This window comes from Callithrix jacchus, chromosome 15 (genome assembly GCF_049354715.1).
Source record: "Callithrix jacchus isolate 240 chromosome 15, calJac240_pri, whole genome shotgun sequence".
Taxonomy (NCBI): Eukaryota; Metazoa; Chordata; class Mammalia; order Primates; family Cebidae; genus Callithrix; species Callithrix jacchus.
In genome coordinates, this window is record NC_133516.1 from 23,577,174 (window position 1) to 23,604,468 (window position 27,295).

Sequence of the window (27,295 nt, forward strand, 5' to 3'; positions counted from 1 at the left end):
TCACTCTCCTTTCTGGAGCTGTCCCCGGCACCGTCCGCCCCCAGGCAGTCGCCCAAGCCTGGCTTCGGGATGTCATCCTAGACCACAGCCCCGGCAGCCAAGGAACTGCTTATCTGTGGAACCAGCCGCCTCCTGTCCAGCCGCATGGCTCACGGTTCAAGTACACAGGGCTGTTTTTCTTGAGAGCAAACTATTAATGTAATTTTTAAATCTCCTTATTGATTTTAGTAAGTTTGCTTAAAACAAGACATGACTTGAAAAAATTATTTCTACAGATGGATTGAAAAAAAATCATTTAATTAAAAAAATACAGCTTTATGGAGATATTATTTATATGCAGTAAACTTAGTGCTTTTAAAATGTACAATTTTGGCCGGGCGCAGAGGCTTACACCGGTAATCCCAGCACTTTGGGAAGCTGAGGCGGGCGGATCACGAGGTCAGGAGTTCAAGACCAGGCTGGCCAACGTGGTGAAACCCCGTCTCTACTAAAAAAAATACAAAAATTAGCCAGGCATGGTGGCGGGCGCCAATCCAAGCTACTCCGGAGGCTGAGGCAGAATTGCTTGAACCCGGGAGGTGGAGGTTGCAGTGAGGCGAGATCGCACCGATACATTCCACCCTGGGCAACGCAGCAAGACTCTGTCTCTAAATAAATGAATAAATGTACTTTTACACCAAACTGTATTAGGAGGTGGAGCCTTTTAATGGTGATTAGGTTATGAGGGTGGAGACACAGCAAGAACCAGAAAGCAGGCGCTTCCACCAAATCTGCAGACATCTTGATCTTGGACTTCCTAGCTTCCAGAACTGTGAAAAACAAATCTGTGTTATTTACACGCCACTCAGTGCAAAGTATTTTGTTATAGCAGCTCAGATGGACTAAGACAGGCATTGTGTTAGGAGCTGGGGACACTATTGAGTGAAACGGACATGGGTCCTACCTTCATGGAGCTTACAGTCCAGTAGGAGAGAGAGAAATTAAGCAAGCAACTGGTGGGGCACTGTGGCTCATGCCTGTAATCCCAGCAATTTGGGGGGTGGAGGGCTGAGGCGAGTGGATCACTTAAGCTCTGGAGTTTCAGGTCAGCCTAAGTAACATGGTGAAACCCCATCTCTACAAAAAATCAGCCTGGCATTGTGGCATGCATCTGTAGTCCTAGCTACTTGGGAGGGTGAGATGAGAGGATTATTTGAGCCCTGGAGGCAGAGGCTGCAATGAGTTGAGATTGCACCACTGCACTCCAGCCTGGGCAATAGAGTAAGACCCTGTCAAAAAAAAAAAAAAAAAAGGGAAAGGAAGAAAAAAATTAAGCTAGCAACTGAACAAAAAGGTACAATTAAAATATGCTTTTTACCAAAAAGGGCCAAAATTAAAATAATAAAACAAGATGAAGAATGGAGTGATTCAAGCGTTAAAAGAAAAAAAATACATAGCCCAACTTTCTCATAGTCTATAAATAGTACCCACAGGGTCTTTCTAGCTGAGCCACTTCCCACATTGTGGGAGGACATCCCCCCCATCTGAAATCCCTGCCGTCTGTTCCTGGAGCTTCTGGTGTGTGTCCTGTGTGCTCATCAGTGGTCACCTCTGCCTTTACCTCCCTCAGATACTAACCTGTGATTGCCTAAATCCTCACTCCCCTGGGGATATTGTCCATCTGCTGTTCTCAAAAGATAATTCACTCACTATCCTGCTAAAGTAGGGAAATGCCCCACCCAGTCTTGTATCACCCTCTCACCAGGCCCTAGGGCAGAGCTCCCTGAGCTGTGAGTTTGTAGAGATTTGAAGATACCACTCTTAATTTGATTCACCTTAAGATGGCTTGCCTCCCACTCAGGCTCAGCATGAACTCTCAGAGCTGGGCCTGATTTAAAAGGTGCTTTATTCCTCCCCACTCACTCTGGGCTGGATTTACACACCTCAGCACTTTGTTCTTAAATTAGTGGTTAATGGTTAGTGGTTAGTTCTTAACCCTTTTTTGTGACCTCTTTGAGAATCTGAAAAAGAAAAAAATCTCGTCTTTGAAAAATAGGAATGTGTGTGCACACCACACACAGTTTCTCATACAGTTTTTAAAAATTTATGAACCACCCTCCGCACCCTGAAATTCAACTATGGATTCCCCAGTGGATTCCCCAGGATCCCAGTCTAAAAACCCCTAGTTCAAGGGTTTGAGTCCTTTGCTTCAAGTCCCCTGGCTGAGGAGTTGGGGCAGTGTGGTCCATAGATTGCTGGTATCACAACTCACTGCAAGACAATTGACTTCCTGCAGAAAGGGTGCTCCTGTTAGCCATCTTGCAGTGAGAGTACAATGAACAAAGGGAAAGCAGACATATTTATCTTTTACGCATTTGGGATCATCCTAGTGCTGTGTCTGATCTCCGTTGGTTGGAGCCAGACCTCACAATCTAAAACTGAACACAATCTAGACTGCTGGTGAAAGTACCCTTTCTGCAGGAAGTAAAGATTGCCTTGCTGAGAGATCCTTTGTCCCAGTGCTGACTTTTCTTTGTGGCACCGAAAATTTACATATAACATAAGTCCAGCTCCCTGGGCACATGTCCTTGGATTCAGCATAGATTCGTCTCCAGTAGTTGCTGTAATAAATTGGCACAACTTTGGTTGATTCCTTCACAGTTTGAGATCAGGAGTTTGAGATCGCCTGGCCAACATGGTGAAACCCTGTCTCTACTAAAAAAACAAAAAATAGCTGGGTGTGGTAGCGTACACCTGTAATCCCAGCAACTTGGGAGGCTGAGGGAGGAGAATCGCTTGAGCCTGGGAGGTGTAGTTTACAGTGAGCTGAGATCATGCCATTGCACTCCAGCCTGGGCAACAGAGACTCCATCTCAAAAAAATAATAAAAAGAAAGAAGCAATGGGAAGAGTGTGAGCTCTGGAGCCTGCTGATCTTACACTGGAATTTTCCCTCCACGGTGCAGCAGTTGTACTGGGACTTGGGGCAAAGCACTGAGCTTCCTTGCACTGTGTGTTTCTTTCTATAAAAGGAAGGAGGTCAGCTAATCATGGGGAGACATAATGGCTCAGTTCTGTTTTTGTTTTTTTTTTGAGATGGAGTCTTGCTCTTGTTGCCCAGACTGGAGTGCAATGGCACCATCTCGACTTGCTGCAACCTCTGACTCCTGGGTTCAGGTGATTCTCCTGCCTCAGCCTCCTGAGTAGCTGGGATTACAGGCATGCACCGCCACGCCTGGCCAATTTTTGTATTTTTAGTAGACATAGGGTTTCTCCATGTCGGTCAGGTTGGTCTCAAACTCCTGACCTCAGTTGATTTGCCCGCCTTGGCCTCCCAAAGTGCTGGGATAACAGGCGTGAGCCACCGCACCCGGCCCAATTCTTGGTTCTCATCCCTACCTATCCTCTGCTGGGGATCTCATCGGGTGTCTGGCTTTAACTTCCGTCCCTGCACCTGCACCTCCTGAATGCATAGCTCCAAGTCACCTCCTTCTCATACTTTAGACTCACATATACAACTGCCTACCTGACATCTCCACCTGCATGTCTAATTGCACATGTCTAAAACCAAACTCCCAGTTCTCCCTCACCAAGCTCCTCCACCACAACCATCCTTACTTCAGCTGACTCGGTGTCCTGGTCCTGTGGGGGCCCAAGCCCTTGTACCTGCCCTGCTCTATTGACAGCTCTGAAAGGGTGAGGAGTGTTGTTTTTCTACCAGGCTGTGAGCTGCATGCAGCCAGGGTTGTTTAATTTATACTTGCATCTTCAGCCCCTAGCTCAGTGCCTGACACATAATAAGGAAATATTTGCTGAATGAATGCACTGATTTTTTTTTTTTTTTTTTGAGATGGAGTCTTGCTCTGTTGCCAGGCTGGAGTGCAGTGGCATGATCTCGGCTCACTGCAGCCTCTATCTCCTGAGTTCAAGTGATTCTCCTGCCTCAGCCTCCCAAGTAGCTGGGATTACAGGCATGCACCACCACGCCTAGCTCATGTTTGTGTTTTTAATTGAGATGGGGTTTCACCATATTGGCCAGGATAGTCTCAATCTTCTGACCTTATGATCCACCCACGTTGGCCTCCCAAAGTGCTGGGATTACAGGTGTGAGCCACCGTGCCTGGCCTTTTATTTTTGACACTGTCTAGCTCTGTTACCCAGGCTGGAGTGCAATGGCGCGATCTTGGCTCACTGCGACCTCCACTTCCTGGGATTATAGGAGCACACTACCACACCCAGCTAATTTTTGTATTTTTAGTAGAGGTGGGGTTTCACCATGTTAGCAAGGCCAGTCTTGAACTCCTGATCTCAAATGATCCACCCGCCTCAGGCTCCCAGTGCTGGGATTATAAGCAAGAGCCACTCTTCCTGGCCAAATACCCTGATTTTTAAACAGGCCATAAAAATGTGACATGTACTACAGCAGGGACATGTTTAAAGTACATTGGTGACACCCAGCATTGTGAGCGGGGGTGTGAGGGAAGGTTTTCAAGAAATAACGCATGAACTGGGCCTTTTTATGTTTGATTTTGGCAACAAGGCCATGGCAGCAGCTCTGCAGAGGCCATTAGAACCCCACCCAGGCTCTCCCTGTACTTTCCACAGGGTTCTGCACGTGGTCAGCCCTCAGGAAATGAATCAGTTCCTTAACCAGGCTCCTCAGAGGGCTGCCCAGGAGCTAAAGATTACATTTTTGGCTACGGTTCAGAGCTAGCCGAAAAGAAAAACTAACAAGCGGACCGGAGCACTTGTCCTTCTGGACGGTGGGCAGTGATGTGACTGCTCAGAGGCATTTCCTGTTGGCAGGGGCGGCAGGACCTCAGGCACCGTCCTTCTGAAGGACAGCAGCCTGGGCAAGGGCAGCCAATGGTGTGGGGAGACAGGCCAGGAGTTCAACAGCTTTCTCTTCTGGGAAGGACGTGTTGCTTGAATCCGGGAGAGGGAGGTCGCAGTGAGCCAAGATTGTGCCACTGCACTCCAGCCTGGGCAACAGAGTAAGACTCTGACTCACAAAAAAAAGAAACATAAATAATACCTGAGACAGAATTTATAAAGAAAAGAGGTTAAATCGGCTCACAGTCCTGCAGACTGTACAGGAAGCACAGCAGTTTTTGCTTCTAGGGAGGCCTCAGGAAACTTACAATCATGGCAGAGGCTAAGGAGAAGCAGGCACATCTTCTATGGCTGGAGCAGGAGGGAGACAAGAGGGGAAGCGCCACACACTTTGAAGCAACCAGATGTGATGAGACCTCACTATCACAAGAACAGCACGGAGGGTATGGAGCCAAACCATTCATGAGGACTCTCCCCCGTAATCCAATCACCCCCACCAGGCTCCACATCCAACATGGGGGCTTACATTTCGACATGAGATTTGGAGAGGACACAGATGTAAACCATTATCAGTAGTGCTTTCATGCTTCTGATTGTATTTTGTAACTATGTTATTGAACTATAATTTACATACCATGTAATTCACCAACGAATGGTCTTAAGCATATTCAGAGTTGTATGACCATCGCTACAATCAATTTTAGGACATTTTTATCCTGCAAAAGACAGGCCTCAATCTTCCCATTCCCTCCTATACCTAAGCAACCGCTAATCTACTTCCTCTATATAGAGATTTGCTTATTCTGGACATATTTTAAATAAGTGGAATAACCAGTGAAGACGGCTAGTTAGTAAATGCTGCAGCTTCCCCGTCACCCAGTGGATATATTCTACACGTTCCTCAGTGGAAGTGAGCCCCCACTACCCACTAATTGAATGCAAGTCCCTTGTTTAGAATCTGAGGAACCCAATGACGGCATTCGGAATGGGGAATTTCTGTTTCACCTTTGTCCCAAATGTGTCTCATGAACTATCCCTTGCCATTTTTTTTTCTTGTGATGGATTCTCACTCTGTAACCCAGGCTGGAGTGCAATGGTACAATATCTGCTCATTGCAACCTCTGCCTCCCAGGTTCAAGTGATTCTCCTGCCTCAGCCTCCCGAGTAGCTGGGATTACAGGTGCACGCCACCACACCCCGCTAATTTTCTTGTATTTTTAGTAGAGATGGAGGTTCGCTGGAGTTTCACCATGTTGGCGCGTGAACCACTGTGCCTACCAGGAGGTTTCTGGGGCTCCCCAATAACTCCTTTTAGTGAGAGTTGGTGTTTCCAGGAGGCCCTCAGTCTTGATATGAAGACTGCTGGGTGCAGCTGGAGTAGGTTTCTGGGGCTCCCCAATAACTCCTTCTAGTGAGAGCTGGTGTTTCCAGGAGGCCCTCAGTCTTGACATGAAGACTGTGGGGTGCAGCTGTGTTCCACAAGAGCAGGCCCCTTCTACAGTGCCAGTGTCTTGGAACCGTTCCATAGGCAACCAGCGGCCTCTGCTCTTTCCCATCTGCACAGTGCAGATGACCTTCCATTATAGCCCAACTTCACATGTCCAGGTGCTTATAGAGTCTACGACTTTTTTCTTTTTTATTTCTGTTGCCATGTTTCTTCCAGGGCTTCCCTGCCCCATTCTCAGAGCTCGCAGTAGCCGCAGTCACTATCCTGCTCCCGGGCTTGTAACCCATCACAGCCTGGACTCCTTTGGTCAAAGCTCTCACATTCTCCTAGGAACGAAGAGAAAACATTATCTGAGGTGTCAGCAGGCTATCCTTTAAGGGATATGCACAGTACTGTTAGTGGATCACTTCAAGATAAGAAGGAGTAAATCACTCAGTGAATTTCCATCCATCCCTTTCACTGGTCCTCTTCCTCTCCCCAGCATTCTGTCTTCAGGTCATCTGTTCTCCGTCCTCATTCCCTCATCAACTTTGTTTAGTCCCATAGTTGAAAATGCCATCGACAACTAGACTCAGTCCCAGCTGTTTTCTGGACATTTGTCTTAATATCAAAACTTAACCTGCTTCAACCAAATTAGAAATGGACTCTAAACAAATTTTAAGTTTACTTAGTAAAAAAAAAAATTACAATATGATTTATAAGTTACTTATAATAGTAAAATATTACTCTAGAGGCCACAGTTTAGACATATGAATTATATTAAAATTATGGCAAGTTTTCAGCTTTCCTGTATGTAGCCTTTAGAAACCTGTAAACATTTAAAAATTCAAAATAAATGTTCTGTATGACGGTTGTAGGCCCAAGAAGAAACTTGTGATCTTTTTGCATATTGGTAAATTTTCTTCCAAACACTGGTGCCAACTTGGAAGTAATTCACAGTAGGAGCTGCGAATATCTAAGTTACACTCTAAGTTACACTATGCAGTTTAAAGCAGGTACCCTGGGGCAACTCAATCTCTTGGAGCCCCAGTGTCCTCAGGGAGTGATATCTGCTGGGCCTACTTCCAGGCTCACTGTCTGAGGCCCCAGATAAAACAGTAGATAAATACAAGAGCATTCTCAGGACACAGCTGACCACCCCCTCCTAACCCCTGTCCCATTTTTGCTATAGCAGTCACTTAAACACATCTTTAAGCTACAACTATATGATTTACCTCTTTGGCCTGTAGATTTGTCCTTTAAAATACTGCTGACAAATTAATTGTAGCTGTGATATCAGCAACTAAAGTTATCAACATTTTAAAGTGCAGAAGACATTTATGAAGTCTGTTCTTTAGCACTTTCTATCACCAAATGTGTTGGCTCAGAGAAAAGACAACTGACTAAATGGGTGCAAATATTTGGAAATCATAAATCTGATAAGGGACTTGTATCCCAAATACATAAAGAACTCTTACAACTTAATAATAGATGCTTCTCTAAAGAAAATATACACGTGCCAAAGAGCACGTAAAAAGATGCTCAGCATCACTAGTAATTAGGGAAATAACCATCAAAACTATAATGCAGTACTACCTCACATGTATTAGGATGGCTACAATAAAAACGATGGGAAATAATAAATGCTGACAAGGATGAGGAAAAATGAGAAACCTCATACATCACTGGGGGTAATGTAACACAGCACAGCTACTTTGGGCTAAGTTTGGCAACACCTCTAATGTTAAACATGGAGGTACAATATGACCCAGCAACCCCAGTATCTACTCAAGAGAAAGGACATCCATGTCCACCCAAAAACTTGTACACCATTATTCACAGTAGCCAAAAAGTGGAAACAACCCAAATGCCCATCAAATGATACACGGATAAACAAAATGTGGCTCATCTATACAATGAAATATTATTTGGTCATAAAAAGGAATGAAATACTGATACATGCTACAACATGGATGAATCTTTAACATGTCATGCTAAGGTCGGGCACGATGGCTCACGCCTGTAATCCCAGCACTTTGGGAGGCTGAGGCAGGCAGATCACAAGGTTAGGAGTTTTGAGACCAGCCTGACCAACATGGTAAAACCCCATCTCTACTAAAAATACAAAAAAAAAAAAAAAAAAAAAAAATTAGCTGGACGTGGTGGCGTGTGCCTGTAATCCCAACTATTCAGGAGGCTGAGGCAAGAGAATCGCTTGAAACTGGGAAGCGGAGGTTGCAGTGAGCCGAGATCGGTGCAATGCACTCCAGCCTGGGTGACAGAGCAAGACTCTGTGTCAAAACAACAACATCAACTAAAGATATTCTGCTAACTGAAAGAAGCCAGTCACAAAGAGCACACAGTATGATTCCATTCACATGGAATGTCCACAACAGGCAAATCTACACATAAAGATTGATTATTGGTTGCTGGGGCTGTTGGAAAAGGGGAACAAGGAGTAACTGTTAATAAGGTTTCTTTTGGGGGTTATGAAATCCTTTTTAAGGTTACTGAAATGTGTTTATGGCATGTGATACTCAATAAAGCTGTTATCAAGTGTTGGCTCAGAGGTTTAAGAAAAGCTTTAAAACTTACTTGATGGAAAAAGGTTTCATCAACTATATTTTCAATCTGCTTTGCTTTTTTATTTCTGCCTGGCTGTATTTTTATTTCATCTCCATTCGTTTTGCTCTCTAGGAGTTGCTGGTGTTGATGCTGAAAAGTTACAGGATCTCTTCCAGGAGGAGGATGGCAGTACAGCAGCTTACCCTACAAAGACAACATGAACGAGAACAGTGCATCCTCAGTGCCATCCGTGGCCTCAGAGGAGACATCTCCACCCAGTCACACTCTGATGGAACTTTCTGCCTTCTAGTTAAGTTAGCTGAGTTTTGGTTTACTGCAGCTCAAGAGTCCTTTCTCTATAATGGTCAAAGTGTTCGAGACATCCAGCTCTTCCCATGCCCCCCAGACTAGGATGAACTCTCTTCTTTTCCCTTGGTTTCATTCCCACTCAAGTATTCTTCAGTATACTGACATGATTATACTTATGGTGAATATTTTCCAAAACCAAACTCAAGACACAACTGAATAGTTATGACTAATGGTAATGTTGGGCAGACTATTCAAGTCAGGGGAGTTCCTAGACTCCTGTATGCGGGGCTGCAGGCACTCACTAGGTGCAAGTCTGCCTCTTTCCATCATAAATGCTCTGAAGGCTGTGACTATTTTTACCTCATCTTTACAGCCTCCATGGTAAGTGGTAAATGAATACATGACTTATCCATAGCAATAGTATTAACTGCTTTCTTCCTGAACTGAAGGCAAGCCCATATGGTTGCCACTATGCTCCAAGAGCTCCACTGATGTGGTCTTGAGAAGGCTGAGGATTTGAGAACCACCAAATCTTCAGCCAGGCGTGGTGGTTCACACCTGTAATCCCAGCACTTTGGGACACCAAGGCAGGTGGATCACAAGGTCAGGAGTTGAGACCAGCCTTACCAACATGATGAAACCCCGTTTCTACTAAAAATACAAAAATTAGCCGGGTGTGGTGGTACACACCTGTAATCCTAGCTACTCAGAAGGCTTAGGCAGGAGAGTGGCTTGAACCCCGGAGGCAGAGGTTGCCATGAGCCGAGATCATGCCACTGCACTCCAGCCTAGGTGACAGAGTGAGACTCTGTCTCAAAAAGAAAACAAAGCCTAACCCTCACAACTGGTTATTAACAGGGCCCTATAATGCTTACTTGAGGAAAGAATTAAACTTAATACATAACCATTATTGGGGGCTCATTATGTGCAAGGCACTGAGCTTAGTGCCCCCCCCAATAATCTCATGAGATAGGCCCAGCTCATCTCCATTTTACCACGGGGAAACCCCCAAATAGCATGTTCTCATTTGAATAGGAGAAATAATAATCCTACAGACTTGTTACGTATTTTTACTGAGAAGACACATGTAAAACAGAACTATTTCTAGCAGGGTCAGCTTCGAAGAAATGTTAGATGTTAATAATATCATTACTAGAGAAATACAGAGCTAGGCATATAAACAGCTTTACTACAAAGACTGTGACAATGATTGCAATCATAACAAGCAAAGGGCTATAGGAGATGGAAAAGCCGGATGCATAAACTGGTGATTTTCACCCGTAATAGGTGTTCAGAGACCTCCATCTTTAATCCATATAACGTCAACTACCCTAGATCAAGAACACAGCTCCAGTTTCAATGAAAAAAATATTTCCTTTATAACACAACAGGTTGCCATTATCTAAGAACACAGAATGTGGAAAAAGACTTAGGTATTCGAGAGCATAGAGGCAGGGATCGCTTACACTGACATAGTCCTTCAGGATATAGCGCGCAGATCGAGGCTGGTCTGGCTGTCCATGCGCTGTCATGAATCCTCGCATATCTGTGAAAAGAATTTTGCAAACTCTCAGATGACAGAGTATCACAACAAAGACAACCGAGGTGATGTAGCTTCTATTAATAACTATGCATTCTTACTCCTCTTTATTTTAAACATTTATTCATGGAGGCTACCTGTAGGAGAATGCTACATTGTCAATACTATTTGCAAAACAAAAAGCAATAGATCAAGTTTTCTTATTTAATGGTATACCTACATTTTTTTCCCCAGTAAGACCCCTTTAATACTAACTCAATTAGAGGAGTAGCAAACACAGTGGTTAAGAACGTGGCTTCAGCAGACAGGCTGGGTTCAAGACTCAGCTCCCTCACATACTAGCTGTCAACTGGCTTTTCCAGGTCAGAAGAAAATAGTTAGAATCCTAATTCACACAATATACAAAAATAAATTTAGGCAGATTAAATATCTAAATGTTAAAAAAAAAAGTAAATATTACAGGAAGATAGTTTTATCTTTTTTTTTTTTTTATAATCAATCAATAATTTTATTTGCCCTCTTAGCATCTTAGAGTCCCTCTCATTCTAGGACATAGGTGAACAACAATAGAACATTCTCCATGCATCCGCAGGCTTTTATTCTTTCTTTTTCTTATTACTTATTGCAATAACACTATAACATAGAATAATTTTAGGAGAATCCTTAACCCTTTCTCTCACTTTTAATTCCAACTGCCAAAGTGAAAACGAATGGATTGCCAGATTCCTCTAATTCTTCCCCCTCTTTCTCCTCATCTCTGACTTTGTTCTTTATTTCTAAGAAGGGGATTCATAGAGGGGGATTCTACAATCTCCCTTGGAATATCTGAAATAAAGTAAGGGAATTCAAATTATTTAAATGCTTTGTTATTTATGCTTTAAAAATCTCTCTTATACATTGTTTGAAAATGTTTCTTAATATTTAATATTGCTGAATTAAAGATAGAAGCTGATTTGTTTTGTTTTGTTTTTAAAGGCTACTTTGGCTCTTTATGGAGGTTTTGAATTGCCAGTTGTCATTTCAGTATTTTTTGTATACAGTTATTTATCAGTTCCAGAAGAATGAGTTTGAAATCAGGCCTAGATTTGCATCTAACTCCTCTGCATTCTCCCTGTGTGTCTCTGGGGAAATTACTTATGCTGTCTGTGCCTTTGATATTTCACCATTTCGACATAACTATGTCTATTGATTTAACAGGCCTCTAGAAATTGTCACAGAAACCTCCCTGCTGTCCTGGAAACTGTCCTACTGATTGTTGTGTCATGGAAACTGTCCTACTATGTACTGTGAACTGTTCTATTGTGTATTGTCCTACTGTGTTCTGTGTACTGTCCTACTATATACTGTGTACTGTCCTAAACTGTCCTACTGTGTACTATGTATTGTGAACTGTCCTACTGTGAACTATCCTGCTGTGTGCTTACTGTATACTGTCCTACTGTGTACTGTGCTCTGTCCTACTGTGTCCTATGAGCTGTCCTACTATGTACTGTGAACTGTCTTACGGTGCACTGTCCTACTGTATACTATGAACTGTCCTACTGTGTACTGTGTATTGTGAATTTTCCTACTGTGTACTGTTCTATTGTCCTACCAGTGTCATGGAAACTGTCCTATTGATTGTTGTGCTGCTCTGAAAGCTGGATGATTGGCATTAACTGAAATTGTCATGGCCCATCTCTGCTTCCTCCTGCCACTGTTGTCTGCTCACTGGAGCCTACTTCTCTCAATGCTCTGTTATTGCTAAACCAGAAGTCTCAGGAATGTTAACAGCATATAGACCTTTAATACAACTGACTGCAGCACCTTTAAGAGTGATGGGCTGAATTAACAGCATCTGCAGTGACCTGGATACGACTGGAGATTATTGTTCTAAGTGACGCAACTCAGGAATGGAAAACCAAACATCACATGTTCTCACTGATATGTGGGAGCTAAGCTATGAGGACGCAAAGGCATAAGAATGATACAGTGGACTTTGGGGGATTCTGGGGAAAAGTGGGAGGGGAGCAAGGGATAAAAGACTACATATATGGTACAGTGTGTACTGCTCAGGTGATGGGCACACCAAAACCTCACAAATCAGCACTAAAGAACTTACTTATGTAACCAAACACTACCTGTACCCCAGTAACTTATGGAAAAATAATTTTTAAAAAAGAGTGATGGGCAATAGTGAACTGGCTGCTAATATCATCTCTCCCTTCCTCTCTCTCCCTGGCATCTGATATGAAGTAGTATCCTTTCATTTACAATGAATATCTATAAGCGGTTAGTCAACTTATTTTATTTTTTATATGCTCTCCTTTCTATCCTTCCCAATTTTAAAATAATTGTACAATGTCTACCTTATCAGAATACACTGTCACACTCTGCCATCATTAGGAATGAGATCTACAGGCAAACAGATCCTGAATGCTCACCACCAGTCATTTTATCAGTGTCTTTACAGTAATATTGCTTGTCTAAAGTTGGAGTCTCTAAGAAGAAATATTCTCGGATTCAGGGAGTTTGTTATTTTATTTTGTTGTGCCTGTGTTTCTCTTTATGCTTCAAAGTCAATTTGGCTGCGTATAAACTTCTTGGCTCATATTTTCTTTACTTCGTTACCTTAAATAACATTGTCTTCTGACAAGGTATTGCTGTTTAAAAGTTTGATAATCAAATTTGCCTTATAAGTAATTTAATATTTATTTTATTTACTGAGATGCCCAAATTATATTATTTTCTTTTTTCAAAAGTCCAATAACTTAACTATTTGGTATTGGTTATACTGGATCAATTTTCCCAAGTGGGTGGTGGGCTGTTTAAATACATACATTTTCTGTTTAAAGTTTCCCTTAGAGCATATGTATTTAAATGCATAAAGCATATGTATTTTTATTATTCCACCCTCGCACTATTTTTTCTCAAAGATTTATATTATATGTATGCTGAATTCTTTTTTTAAAGATAGGGTCTCACTCTGTCACCCAGGCTAGAGCATAGTTCACTGCAACCTCAAACTCCTGGACTCAAACAATCATCCTGCCTCAGCCTCCTGAGTATCTAGGACTACAGACAAGCATCGCTGAACTTGGGTAATGTTTACATTTTTCTGTAGAGATGAGGGTCTTGCTTTGTTGCCTAAGCTGGCCTCAAACTCCTGGACTCATGTGATTCTTCCACCTTGGCCTCCCAAAGTGCCGGGATTACAGGTGTGAGCCATGCACCTGGCCTATATCACATCTTCTTTACCTTTCATCTATATCTGTATTTTATCTCACACCTCTTTCTTCATTTCCTCTGATTTAAAAAATGTTGTTGTTTTCCAGCTTGTTTTCTTAAAGTATTATCTTTTACATTTATTTACTCTGTACTGCTTCTAGCATAGTTTTTATTTCTAATATATTTTAATCCTTTATTTCTAAATTCCATGAGTTCCATCTCATCTCCTTTCAAGTCATTCTATTTTTTCTACACATCTCAAGCTGAATTTTTCAAATTGTGATTCGTGTTGATCTTCAAACTTCCATTATTTCTTTAATTTCATTTAGCTTATTTTGAAATATCAGGCTACAGTTTTCACTTGTTTTGTAGGCCTTTTTGATAGGCATTCATTATTCATAGGGAAGTCAGTCTGATCTTAATCTCTTTTCTCATGAAACATTCTATAGGATTTAATTGCTTTTTCTTTTCTGTTGGTCATTTTCAAGTGAAATGAGTGAGCCAGGATTTCCTCTAGCTTCATGCTCCCAGGCTTCCCATCTGTTTGTCACAGAAGACCTTGATCTGGCAATAAGCTCTATGAATGGGTTTATTGCTACGATTGTTATAACTGTATGTGTCAATCTGAATCATCAAAGGCAGTCCTTTCACCCCTTTTTGGGAGGAGAAATCTGTACTCAAGCAATTCACGGTGATGAAAATCTTCGCCTCTTCATTCACGTCCCAGGTAAAGGAAACAGCATTATATGCAATCTCTTCAATGTTTCCAATTGTATTACAGCTCTCCTTGTAATCAGCAATGTCAAGGACCCTCTGCTTCGCTGTGTGCTGCCGAGAGTGCCAGTATTTCCAGTATTTGAGCTGTTCGTCTCTGTTCTTGTCTTCACTGAAGACCACCATCACCACGCTCCTGACTTTGCTGATGGGATGTCGGAAGCATTTGTTGTCTCCAGTCTCGCTGAGTGTTATGGCATAGAACTGTCCTTTGTTGAGGTAGGTCATGGGGCCCTCCCCCTGCTTCTGGCGGAGAGATTTGGTGGCTTCCAGGGTATACTGAAACGTGCCACTTGAGGTCTGATCATACATGTACTCCTCAGCCCCAACTGAAGCACTCCGAAATTTCTCTGTGGCTGCGTCCTTGAAGCTCTCGCTGTACGTGCTGTCTGGGGTGCTGCGCTGGTCATCCTTGAGATAGGCGCTGTGGGTGGCCAGCGAGGGCAGGTCATACTGAGTCTGTTCAAAGATAACCACTCGTTGTTCTTCCCCATCTCCCCGGGGATAGTGCATAGGTGGGGTCATGAAAACTGGTGTGAAATCTTCAGCTTTCACCACAGTGATTCCCGACACGGGGATGATGGCAGAGCTCTCGGGGACGCTGATGCTGTACTGCTCCCGCTTGGAATTCTCCAGGTGATCTTGATTTAGAGAAAGGTTCACTGGAACAGTCTTTAGGACTTGCACTCTGTTTTCCCCTCCACTCAAATTACTCTGGGCTTCACTCGTGCCAAGGCAGTTTCTTTTCTCCTGGTCTTCTTGGCTGTCACTTGCTTTGCTTACAGACAGCAGCCTCTTGTCTCGAGGAACCTTGTAATAGTCATAGAGCAGGCCAAGGGCAGCAGCACTGTCCTCATCACCATTAATGCTCATCATGGCCTTGGTGGCTGCCGTCAGGGGATTCTCCAAGTATGACTTCCAGGCTTCATCCTCACTGGTATAGGCTCTTCGGGTATTGAATGGAGGGTCACTGGGCATGGGCACTAAGGCCACTAGTCTTTTATTATTGTCCGACTCATGTGACATGTTTGATCCAATGAACTTGCTCCCCTTTTCCTGGAGCCTCAGCCTCTGGTGAAACTGGACTTTCAAGTCTAGCCGGAAAGATGGGATAAGGGGGGGCCCCTCACATGGGGCCCGAGCTCGGAGGCGGCCGGGCGGCGCGGAGTCCTCCTGGATCGTGGCAATGGGCGGACACAGAGCACAAAGTGGCGGACTTGGGCGGCCACAGGTAACTTTCTCCAGATAGTTTTATCTTTTTGGGATGGATAAGACCTTCCCAAGTAAAACACCAAACCCAATCAAACCAAAAAGGAAATACACAGTCTATTAAAATCGTCAACTTCTGTGGGGACAAAGACACCGTAAATTAACATTGGGAAAAACGTGTAGCACATATAACAAAGAACTTCTAGAACTCATTAAGACAGGAACCATGTACAGGAAAATGTGATTCCCAGAAGAAATACAAATGGCCACAAAACATTTGGAAAGATGTTCAACTTCACAACTATTTAAAGAAATACAAAATAGAATGAATGACATTAATTTGGCAGTATCTTTGAAAATTTACAGCCAGAGATTTTATTCTACATGCACTTGCAGATACTGAACTTAAAAACTGTGAGTGTGGTCATTTGCTTTTACAAACTGGCTTTTTCCTTACTCTGATTTTATAAGGCAGCATTAGATGAAAAATCTTAAAAGACTCATTCTTTTCAGTTTTATCTGGAAGTACAATCAAATTGAAAGTTTGGTGGAGTACACCTTTCTGCATTTTCCAGGCTAACATCTTGGAGAGAGATCCCACCCAGGGTATGCAACTGACCAGCCACCTCACCTTGGGTCAGCTCAGGCTCTGAGTTCAGATTACTCTTAAAAGCGGGGGCTAGGGCTGGGCGCAGTGGCTCACACCTGTAATCCCAACACTTTGGGGGCCTGAAGCAGGTGGATCATAAGGACAGGAGTTCAAGACCAGCCTGACCAACATGATGAAACCCCATCTCTACAAAAAGTGCAAAAAAATTAGCTGGAGTGGTGGCGGGTGCCTGTAATCCCAGCTACCCCGGAGGCTGAGGCAAGGGAATTTCTTGAACCAGGGAGGTGGAGGTTTCACTAAGTCGAGATCACACCACTGCACTCTGGCCTGGGTTACACTGAGCTTCCGTTTCAAAAAACAAAAATAAAAAGGTGGGGGCTAGGAGGTGAGGTGATCTTCAGGGTCTTTTCTTGCTCTATGAATCTGTAATGACAATAGTTTTACCACAAGTGTTTAGTATTTTTCCTCGTTAGAGTCTGTACGTTCAAGGTTTGATTAAGTGTGATTCATATCAAATCACCTTTCACCTTTCTCTGCCAGTAAATACTGAAATCACCTGAACTCCTTCCCAGCAAGTGGCAATCCCTTAAAGGCAAGCCACACATGCATGGAAATGTTCCTAACACTGCTATTTTTTTTTTAGGTAGACACAGGTTCTCCAGGCCACCTTTAAAGTTTACATTTAAAGTAAGAAATCATAGGTTCTCATGTGGAATTGGGATAAATGTGAAGGTGGGATGGCTGTGGGCTCATTTTAATGTCAAGTAAGGTTTCTGGGGTTGATGGAAGGAGGACGCTTTGTGCCTCTCTCCTAACCAAGCTCCCCTCCGTCCCGTCTCTGACGGTTTCCCTGCTGGTGTTCCCTCATACCTCTCCTGTCTCGCTCTGGTGTGCATACTCACTTCCTTCCACACAGCCCTTTTCTTCTTGTTTGGGAGAAGGCTCCAGAAAGAGCCAACACAGCCTAAGATGAGAACCCTGTGCCTGCACGTGGGTACCGTCAAAGCAGCAAACGTCCTAAAAGCTATTTGCACTTCAGGTTACTTTGCAGGCAAGGCCTGCAGAGACAGAAACATTCACCCGGGAAGACGGCTTGAAAATGCTAAAGAAATAGTGTAAATTTCTATCTTTGCACAATAGTGTTTCTAGTACTATTACTATTGTCATTTCTATTAATTAGGTATGCTGTTACTTTTGTTCATGTTTTCTAATGAATCACAACTTACATCCATAAGCTGTTAACAGTTCTTCTGACGTTGCAGGCCGGTGGGGATCTTCATCCTCTCTAGGCTTTATGATATTAATCCCATAGGTAACTTCTAAAACATGTCTTGGAATATTCTGGCAAACGTAAGCTTGTCAGGGAAACCATTCTCTTGAACTGCCTCCCTCCTCCCCATGGCATAAGAAACCTGCCTCTAGGAACATGGTACTTCGTCACTTGTATGACAAACACTTTCTCCTCTCCAAAGCAGAAGCATAGTTACTGATTAATTTTAAAAGACTCAGTTGTTTTTTTTCCTTTTAAACAAGGCCTTAAGTTCCAACAACTCTTCCATAGGAATTCTTTTAAAGTAATAATTTAAAATATCTCTGAAGCAGACTTTAAAGATGCCATATTTTTACCCTGAAAAGATCACGCATTTGTGAGATGATTCTAATTTAGAGATAAAGCAAGTGGAGTCTTTGTTTCTAATGTCTACAATTATGCGGGATTACTTTTCCTCCTCTGTCTAATCTCCTACAGTTTGTCTGAATTTTCCTTAAGCCAGTAACGATATTCTGTGTTGTACAAGTTATTCACATACATGCCTCATGTGCCCCAACAGACTGATGCGTCATAAAAGTCAGGAGCCATCTCCATTCATGCCCTACCTTCCACAGTACCTAACCTGAGGCTGCCTGCAATAAATAATTCATGTCTAACTATTAATTAGAAACTTAAAAGGCCCAGCACAGTGGCTCATGCCTATAATCCCAGCACTTTGGGAGGCCGAGGCAGGCGGATCATCTGAGGTCAGGTGTTTGAGACCAGCCTGCTGAACATGGCAAAACCTCGTCTCTACTTAAAAAAATACAAAAATTAACTGGGCGTGGTGACGTGCACCTGTAATCCCAGCTACTTCGGAGGCGAAGGAGAATTGATTAAACAGGTGGCAGAGGTTAGAGTGAGCCAAGATCAAACCACTATACTCCAGCCTGGGTGACAGAGTGAAATCCATCTCAAAAAAAAAAAAAAAAAAGGTATATACTTTTTCAAATAGATATATCTATAAATAAGCTGTGGCCTTTAGTTATGAAGGGTCTGCAATTTTACCCTACTCAGGAGCCAATGGATTACTGTGCCAGTTTCATGAAGTCTCCTGTTTTCTGCTAGTATCCACAAAACAATGACAAACTTGTTAGCTCGTAAACAGAGTAAAATCTCAGATCTTGCAAGTTTTTTTCTTTCATTTTCTTTTTTCTTAAAGACAAGAGTCTCACTGTGTCACCCACAGTGAGGAGTGCAGTGGCACTATCTCAGCTTATTGCAACCTCTGCCTTCCAGGTTCAGGAAATTCTCGTGCCTCAGCCTCCCAAGTAGCTGGGACTATAGGCGTGCACCACTGTGCCCAGCTAATTTTTGTACTTTTAGTAGAGACAGGGTTTTGCTATGTTGGCCAGGCTGATCTCAAACTCCTGGCTCAAGTGACCTATGCACCTCGGCCTGCCAAAGTGTTGGTGGTTATAGGCATGAAACACCATGACTGGCCCCTGCACATAGTTCTTCACAAATCCATCTTTGAGTCCTTTTTACATGCTGGGGACTGTCCTAGATGCTTTATGTAAGTTAATTCATTATGCTACTGAGAGGCAGTAGAGTTCCTAATTTACTACTTACTAGCTATAAGGGCTTAGATAAATTATTTAACTTCTCTGTGCCTCAGTTTCCTCAAGTTTGAAGAAATGGGAATAACAGCAGTGTCTGCCTTAAGGGTTGTTTTTTGAGGATTAAAAGATACTAGGTTAGGGTTTAGAAAAGCACATAGCAAGTATTCAATATATGTTAGTTATACTGATTAATCAACCGTGATATCGATGATTTTTCCCCACTTAGAGAAAAGCAAAGCAAGTTTTCCAAGGTCACTGAAATGGTTAAATGGCATTGTTAAACAGGTTTGCAACTTGGAGCTGAGTATCTGAAACCTGGACTCTTCCATTCCTGCACTGCTGAAATAGGAAGTGAAGTTCTAATTCTGAAGTTCTCATGCTATCTCACACTATGAACTTGTGCAGATCACTAGTATTTTAAATTCCTCATCAAATCTGAATCCCTCAAATGCCTAAAACAAACCTGAAGCCCTAATACGCACATAATAACTACAGTGTTTCTGAAGCAGAAAGGATATTAATGATACAGGCGGAACGTGATCTCTCATCTGATCAATTGGGAGGATTCCGCTGCAAGTCATTTCTGCCTTGGTAGACACAAAAGATGGCATCACCAAGCCTGGGCAGTCACATAGGCAGAGGCCAGGCTCCACGTAGAGTGTCTGAAAGACAAATAAGAGGTCTGAGCTGGGCATACAACAAACAAAGAAAGAGCAGCATAGGAGTGGCAAGGAACTACAGACATACCTGAAAGTGCTTCGTGTGACCAGGTGTGGCAGACACAGATACTTTCTTGTTGCCCATGATGGTGTTGATTGTTGAACTCTTACCAACATTAGGGTAGCCCACCTAGAAGAGACTCAGCAGTTACCAAACAGGAAAACAGTACATCTATCAAAGACTCAGAGGCATTACAGATAGTGGCAAGACTAGCATAAGCATCTGGTTACTTGAGAAAATGATTTGAAATCGATGCTCTGTGTTTGTTGAGACATCTTTTTTTCTCCTGTGATGTGGGTATATTTATTCAGATGTGTCTCCAGTGACATATGGTCAGGTTATGCACATTTTAATTGTATAGGTTTTGTTGTTTCATCCCCTTGTTCCCAGCCTTCCCTCACTGCCCCATCTACAGGCAGCTGTTTCTGTTGCATCTTCGACACTGGGTGAGGATGACCAGATGGACATTTTAATAATCATAACACATTTTTTAAATTTTCAATTAAGAGTCAGCATTCTTGCCTGGCATGTGGCAGGTGATCAATAAATGTTTACAGAATTTCTAGAGTGAGAAATTCAGAAAATGAGGAAGGCTGCTCAGTTTTTCCATAAATGTGAGAAAGAAGGGTACTTGTAGAGAAGTTGAACTTTCTGATACAAATTTTTAGCAACAATATAGACAATGAAGCTTGAAAGCTCAAAGACATTAAGCAACTTTCCCAGTGTTCATAACAAGCTAGTTCTACTGCTGAATTGGGAATCACACCTAGGCCTGTCTGACTCCACAGACAACTCTTTTAACTAGTGCAGTAAAATAAGATGCTAATCTACTTTAGTCATTTTAAGCAGGCATTTTGGGGCAGGGGGTTGGGGCAGGAGAGAAGGGGGCTCAAAAATAATTATGATTAGCTATACTTAGCATGCAACTGAAAAGCTAGGAGACTTTCAAACCTGCCACGATCTCCTTTCCCTCACTGTTATATTATAGATAGATCTTTATAATAAATACCTTCTCTAACACCTTACATCTCCTTAGCTAAGGATGGAGCCACCTAGAACCATACTGTAGCCCCTTGGGGTTTGGGCACTTCCACAGCCACTTTTGGAACTAGGGTATATAAAGCTGGGGATGTGATCTACTTCCCCCATCTGCTATGCTCTGCAGTGTTTATGCAACTAACTCATTTGTCAATTTTGTCCAGCCCCAAGATGTTGGGGTTCTCCCTAATAAGCATCTGGAACATTTACAGCTTAAGCTGGCAAGGATCACAGCGTGTCAAAAGAGCACTGGGCTGAAGTCTGAAGACAACAATAACATCTCTTTTATTCTGCTCTCTTGGTCCTTCATATGACAGGAAAAGCTTTACTGAAGGGAAACTGGAGGATGCATTTAATGTGAACAGGTATGTTACCAGTACAACCCTTGAGGAAGCTGATTCCTTCGAGTTGGGGTCTGTCTGTCCCACTGCCTAATCTCATGATGCCAGTGGGCAACAAGAGGGCAATGTTCCCTGTGATGCCAGAAGCCTGGTTAGTCTCTGGGGTCCTCATGTAGCTACTGAGGAATGGGGAATAAAGACATTATGTGGTAACAATGTTCTGACATAATGTCATCTTACCAGTCCGACTGTAAGTTGTCCATCTTTCACCTTCTTCCCAGTGTGTAGCTCCTTAAAAAGCTCTAGTAACTCCTGCTTTGATACCAGATGGCTAAAGTTGTGTATCTGCCTCTTCTGCGGGGTGTTCCTGCCCGGAGCCTCAGAATCTGACATACAGCTTTCCTTCCAGTCCTGGCCACAGTCCTCTTCATCAGGACTGTCTTCTTCTGAACACGTCTGCCAGTCATCTTCCTCTTCCTCCTGACAGTCCTCATACTCACTGTCATCTTCATCAGTAGTGGGATTTTCACTACGTGAAGGAGAGTCCCTGGCTGGGAGATGTTCGGTCTCACTGTGTGAAATTTCAGCCTCGTCGAAACTGGAGTTTTCAAACTCAGTGGTATTGCTTTGTCTATCATCTCTGTTTACCTCTTCCTGATAAAATAGAAACACTCAGAAGTACGTAACTGCAGTTTCCACTCTAGGCAAGATACTTAATGAATCGGTTATGCAAGATGAACAGAGGACAGGCGGGCGCCGTGCCTCACTCTTTAACCCCAGCATTTTGGGAGGCTGAGGCGGGCAGAGCATTTGAGGTCAGGAGTTTGAGACCAGCCTGACCAACATGGTGAAACCTTGTCTCTACTAAAAATACAAAAATTAGCTGGGCGTGGTGGTGCATACCTGTAATCCCAGCTACTCAGGAGAATTGTTTGAACCTAGGAGGTGGAGGTTGCAGTGAGCCGAGATGGCGCCATTGCACTCTTCTAGCCTGGGCGACAGAGCAAGGCTCTGTCTGAAAAAAAAAAAAAAAAAAAAAAAAAAAAAGGAAAAAAAAAGGGATGAACAGAGGACAAGCAAAGTTCTGATGGAGACTGAAAGGTGATATAGGGAGAAGACAATGAAAGCCTTTCAGTGCTGTGACAGACAACCATCAATGGTGGCGCCCTCGTGGAGGGGAGGAGAAATGGGACCTTCCCTTCACTTTTTACTTTATATGTTTCTATACTATTTGAACTCTATACAGATAACATGTATTGCTTTTGTAATTGAAAATAACTCTTTCGGCCAGGTGTGATGGCTCACACCTGTAACACCTGTAATCCCAGCACCTGTAATACCCCTACTTGGGTAGGCTGAGGTGGGAGTATTGCTCAATGCCAGGAATTCAAGACCAGAGACAGGGTCTCTCCAAAAACAAACAGAAAACAACAACACTTCAAAGAACACAAGGGGAAAAGCTTATGTTCAACTTAATTCTTTGGCAGTACATTATTTTGCAATGGGCTACATAATAAAACAAAGCATTTCTCAGGAGCAACAACACATTTAACATACTCTGCACAAAGCAAGGGCAACTTTGCCATTTGCAGTTCATTTTACATTTGTATTTTTATTTTATTTATTTATTTTTTGAGACGGAGTTTCGCTGTTGTTACCCAGACTGGAGTGCAATGGCGCGATCTCGGCTCACTGCAACCTCCGCCCTCTGGGTTCTAGCAATTCTCCTGCCTCAGCCTCCTGAGTAGCTGGGACTACAGGCACGCACCACCATGCCCAGCTAATTTCTGTATTTTTAGTAGAGACAGCGTTTCACCATGTTGACCAGGATGGTCTCAATCTCTTGACCTCGTGATCCACCCGCCTCGGCCTCCCAAAGTGCTGGGATTATAGGCATGAGCCACCGCGCCCGGCCACGTTTGTATTTTTAAAGACAGTGGTTGGCATGTTTAAAAAAACTGTTCTCCTCTCTTAATTGCTTTTAGTAAGTCAAAGTACCATGGAGCACAGATCTGTGTGTGTGAAATGCGGTGGCAAAACTCAACTCCACATGTGGAAATTTACCAATGAAAGAGATGAAAGATTCCCTTTGGAAAGCGAAAGGTAAAAATCATTTACTACTCATGGGTGTGTTAATTCTTCTGAGTCCCTCTTGACAACAAAGCAGAAATAAGGCAATTTACAGTTACTAAGTCTTATCAACAAGGGTGAATTTGTTAGGACTTGAAAGTAATGGAAAGCTTGTATGATTTCCAAGTAATTTTGTGTTAGAATGATTAACAGTCACAGAAGGGGTCACAGTGAATTCAAACATGTATCCTAAATCTTAAGAAAGCAGAAATAAAAACAAAATGCCAGGAAAAATAGGATGATTTCACAATCAAGCCTGGCAACTCAAAAAGAAACCTGGCTTATGAGAGAAATACAGAATTGGAAGCACGTTCCATGGTAAATGAGCAGTGAATGTAAAGAAGTCAGTGTCCTCACTGTGAACTCTTTTGAGTCATTTTAAAATACTAAAGAAACAGAAAAACAAGAATGCGAACTGAACGTCAATGTGTAATAGAAAAACTACAGCTGGGAGCAGTTCAGTCTCAGGAAAAGTAGTGAAGACAATAAAAGGACTTTGCCATAATTAAGTTAAAAATTAAAAGAAAGAAGGAAAAACTCAATCTTTTGGGGAACACAGTGTAATTTCCAGGTGACCAAAGGAAACCCAGAGATAGTCAACTCAGAATTGGGCTCTGTCTTTTCAAAAACGTCACATTTTTCGGAAGTTGAAAACTGAGGTTGAACAACAGAAGCTGAACAACTGCAGAAGATGAACCCAACTTTCAGGCGAGAAAACAGTGACTATTAAGCTGCTTCTAATACGTTCATGTTTGATACCCACATTACAGATATGGTTACAAGTAAGACTTTGCAGCCTGAGAAATCACGGAGAACAGCAGAGTCCAGAAAACTTGGGAGAATCAAATGGTGCCTAACTCTTAAAAAGGAGGAAGGAATTACCTTCCATCAGTGACTGACATTAAAACAGTTCCACAGGTTACCTGGTGAGCTCTAACAATAAGACGGTCAACAGGAGGCAATAAGAGTTACTGATCATGCAAAAAGGTTCATTTCCCTTTGTTAGCGACTACTTGATTAGTAAGTCAAGAGAGGCCAAACCTGCAGAAACTCATCTTTCCATTTTTTACAGGGTTATGGCATCGCAGCAGAGCAATATAATGATAATACCTATTTTTAAAACTTCAGTAAGACAATGACGTTCAGAAAAGACTTGAAACAACAGAAATAATGGTTTAAGAGGGCGAACTATTCTTCTGTCTAAGAATGGTAAGGATCTATACTTAATGCTGAGAAGATTAAATGAGTAAGATATGTAAAGTGTTTAGAACAGTGGTGCTTGGTAAAGAATATGTTTTTATTAACTTATTACTTTTACGGGTTAGTTTTAATTAATGATGGTAATAACTATTATTACCTTCTTGTGAATATATCTATATTCACGTAAAAACGCTTAGCAGAGTGCTGCTAGTAAGTCCACAAAAGGTCACAGGGCCGTATCCTTGCTCCTATCCTGTTCAACAGTGTTATCAATGACGTGAAAATTCACAGCTAGAAGGTAAGGAAACTCTAACCGCACACTCTAAGATGAACTCTGCCTTGGTACCAAATCATTAACATATTTAAAGGGAACAGCACTATCCTAAGGTGAGATAAAACAGAACGAATGTCTTTCTCTACATGTAAAGATGGGATGAAGTTTGCTTAATAAGTCTTTTTTATTTTTTTGATATTTGAGGGATTCAGTTGCTCACAGGTTCAATGAGCCAAGAGCAAACAGCTTCTGAAAGGGGATGAACTACCAGAAACTGAATGCATGTGAATATCCTGATGACAAGAAAGATGAGTGCTCTGTACCTGCCCTAGACAAACACCACCTGGAATAACGTATTCAATTAGGCGTGGCCAGTTTTACCGGCAGTCCTGACACAAGTAAACAGGCACCCATGATGGGCGCCCCGGAGCTGGTGTCTATGAGGAGGGCGCCCCGGAGCTGGTGTCTATGAGGAGGGCGCCCCGGAGCTGGTGTCTATGAGGAGGGCGCCCCGGAGCTGGTGTCTATGAGGAGGGCGCCCCGGAGCTGGTGTCTATGAGGAGGGCGCCCCGGAGCTGGTGTCTATGAGGAGGGCGCCCCGGAGCTGGTGTCTATGAGGAGGGCGCCCCGGAGCTGGTGTCTATGAGGAGGGCGCCCCGGAGCTGGTGTCTATGAGGAGGGCGCCCCGGAGCTGGTGTCTATGAGGAGGGCGCCCCGGAGCTTGTGTCTATGAGGAACACGAAAGCACAAAATGCACAGCTGCAGGAGAGAACTGAAGGGACAGAGTCCTCGGATCAAAGGATACGGTGGCTGACTTCCTTCCACTGAATGGAAGAACTTTCTAAATTTCGAGGCAAAAAGGAACGAGTTACCTGGTTTCGAGCATCCTGTGGCTTAAAGCAGTCAAAGAGAAATATGCAACTGTTTGACAGGGAGGGGGAGGAAGAAACTCCTTCCCAGAGACAGAGATGAGAGCTTATAAACTGAGCTCACGGAGGGGAGGGTGCTGTATTCATAACCCAGCTAGACACAACACTCTGAAGTCAGCAGATGTCTGATACACAGACACAGGAGACGAGAACATGGAAAAAGACAGTACTTCGCAAGCCTCTCCACCTCTACAATTATCACTGATTTCTTTTCAGAGTTACTATTTTATTCGAAAGTGAAAACAAAGCTCCAACTACTTCTGCAAAATTTGGGTTACAAGATTAAGAAAATAATGTGGTTTATCTTAATTAAGGGTTACTCGGTTTCTTTGTTTTCCAAACAAAGTCAAAAGGGATTCTAATCAAGTCCTGAGAACTGACTGCCTCCTTCAATTGCACCCTGGTGTTCCGACGTCTCTTAAAAGCAGTTACAAGGTCATTGTGGAACTTCCTATACAACTTCCTGCCTACAATCTTTTTAAAAATTAAAAAATATAGCTAGTATCAGTGTGTAACAACAGTGGAAATGTCAGACTATTCAACAGCCACAGAGAGAGTAACTGTGATTTACTTTCTATACGTCATTCTAATGCAGCACATGGGTTCTAATTCCCATAAATTTCCAATAAGAATAAACAAAGAACAAGCGAAGCATTATTAATGAGAAATCAAAATCCTCCTTTTTGAAACCCAACCAAGAAAAGTCCCTCAGATTACCTCAGAGTCAGCGTTCAGGTGAATGCCTCCGGCCAAAGCTGACCAGAAAATAACCTTCACGTCTTCTTTTTCAAAGTGTGTGGCCCAGGCACTCCGCTGCTCAGCAGTCAGCAAGTCTGCCTTGTTGATCAGAATGATGTTCTCCTTATTGGCATCTATTTCTTTCACATAACATTCCTAAGCAAGACAGAGATTTAGAAAGACCTCTTCAAACAAGGAAAAAATGAAGCTGATTATATGGAAGATCCCAATAAAAGTTTTTACTGCCCCTAGTTTTTCTCTTCTTCTCTTTTCCACCCAACTCCTACAGACTGCCCCCAGTTTTTTTTTTTTTTTTTTTTTGAGATGGAGTTTCACTGTTGTTACCCAGGCTGGAGTGCGATGGCACGATCTCGGCTCACTGCAACCTCTGCCTTCTGGGTTCAGGCAATTCTCCTGCCTCAGCCTCCTGAGTAGCTGGGATTACAGGCATGCGCCACCATGCCCAGCTAATGTTTTGTATTTTTAGTAGAGACGGGGTTTCACCATGTTGACCAGGATGGTCTCGATCTCTTGACCTCGTGATCCACCCGCCTCAGCCTCCCAAAGTGCTGGGATTACAGCCTTGAGCCACCACCCTCGGCT

General features: G+C 42.9%; 1 protein-coding gene and 1 pseudogene across 3 annotated transcripts in view; both read right to left on the reverse strand.

Moving 5' to 3' along the window:
- Positions 1-683: 683 nt before the first annotated feature.
- Positions 684-27,295, reverse strand: part of LSG1 (large 60S subunit nuclear export GTPase 1) — a 41,608-nt gene continuing 14,996 nt past the window's right edge. The window contains exons 7-15 of one of the 2 annotated variants that reach the window (XR_001907284.4): positions 26,672-26,848; positions 21,662-22,075; positions 20,070-20,171; positions 19,841-19,984; positions 17,678-17,801; positions 10,578-10,657; positions 8,833-9,006; positions 6,090-6,584; positions 684-809 (exon numbers count right to left, since the gene is read on the reverse strand). Coding sequence is in view for 1 of the 2 variants with exons in the window: in XM_002758209.5 (XP_002758255.4) it covers positions 6,405-6,584; positions 8,833-9,006; positions 10,578-10,657; positions 17,678-17,801; positions 19,841-19,984; positions 20,070-20,171; positions 21,662-22,075; positions 26,672-26,848 (1,395 nt within the window). In the remaining variant the exon portion in view is untranslated. Of the gene's footprint in view, positions 810-5,387; positions 6,585-8,832; positions 9,007-10,577; positions 10,658-17,677; positions 17,802-19,840; positions 19,985-20,069; positions 20,172-21,661; positions 22,076-26,671; positions 26,849-27,295 lie in introns of those variants that run through there. The other variant, XM_002758209.5, reaches the window with a different exon arrangement.
- Positions 13,162-15,874, reverse strand: LOC103788205 (grainyhead-like protein 2 homolog pseudogene; annotated as a pseudogene). The gene has a single exon (XR_013527221.1). The product of XR_013527221.1 is annotated as a grainyhead-like protein 2 homolog pseudogene (transcript).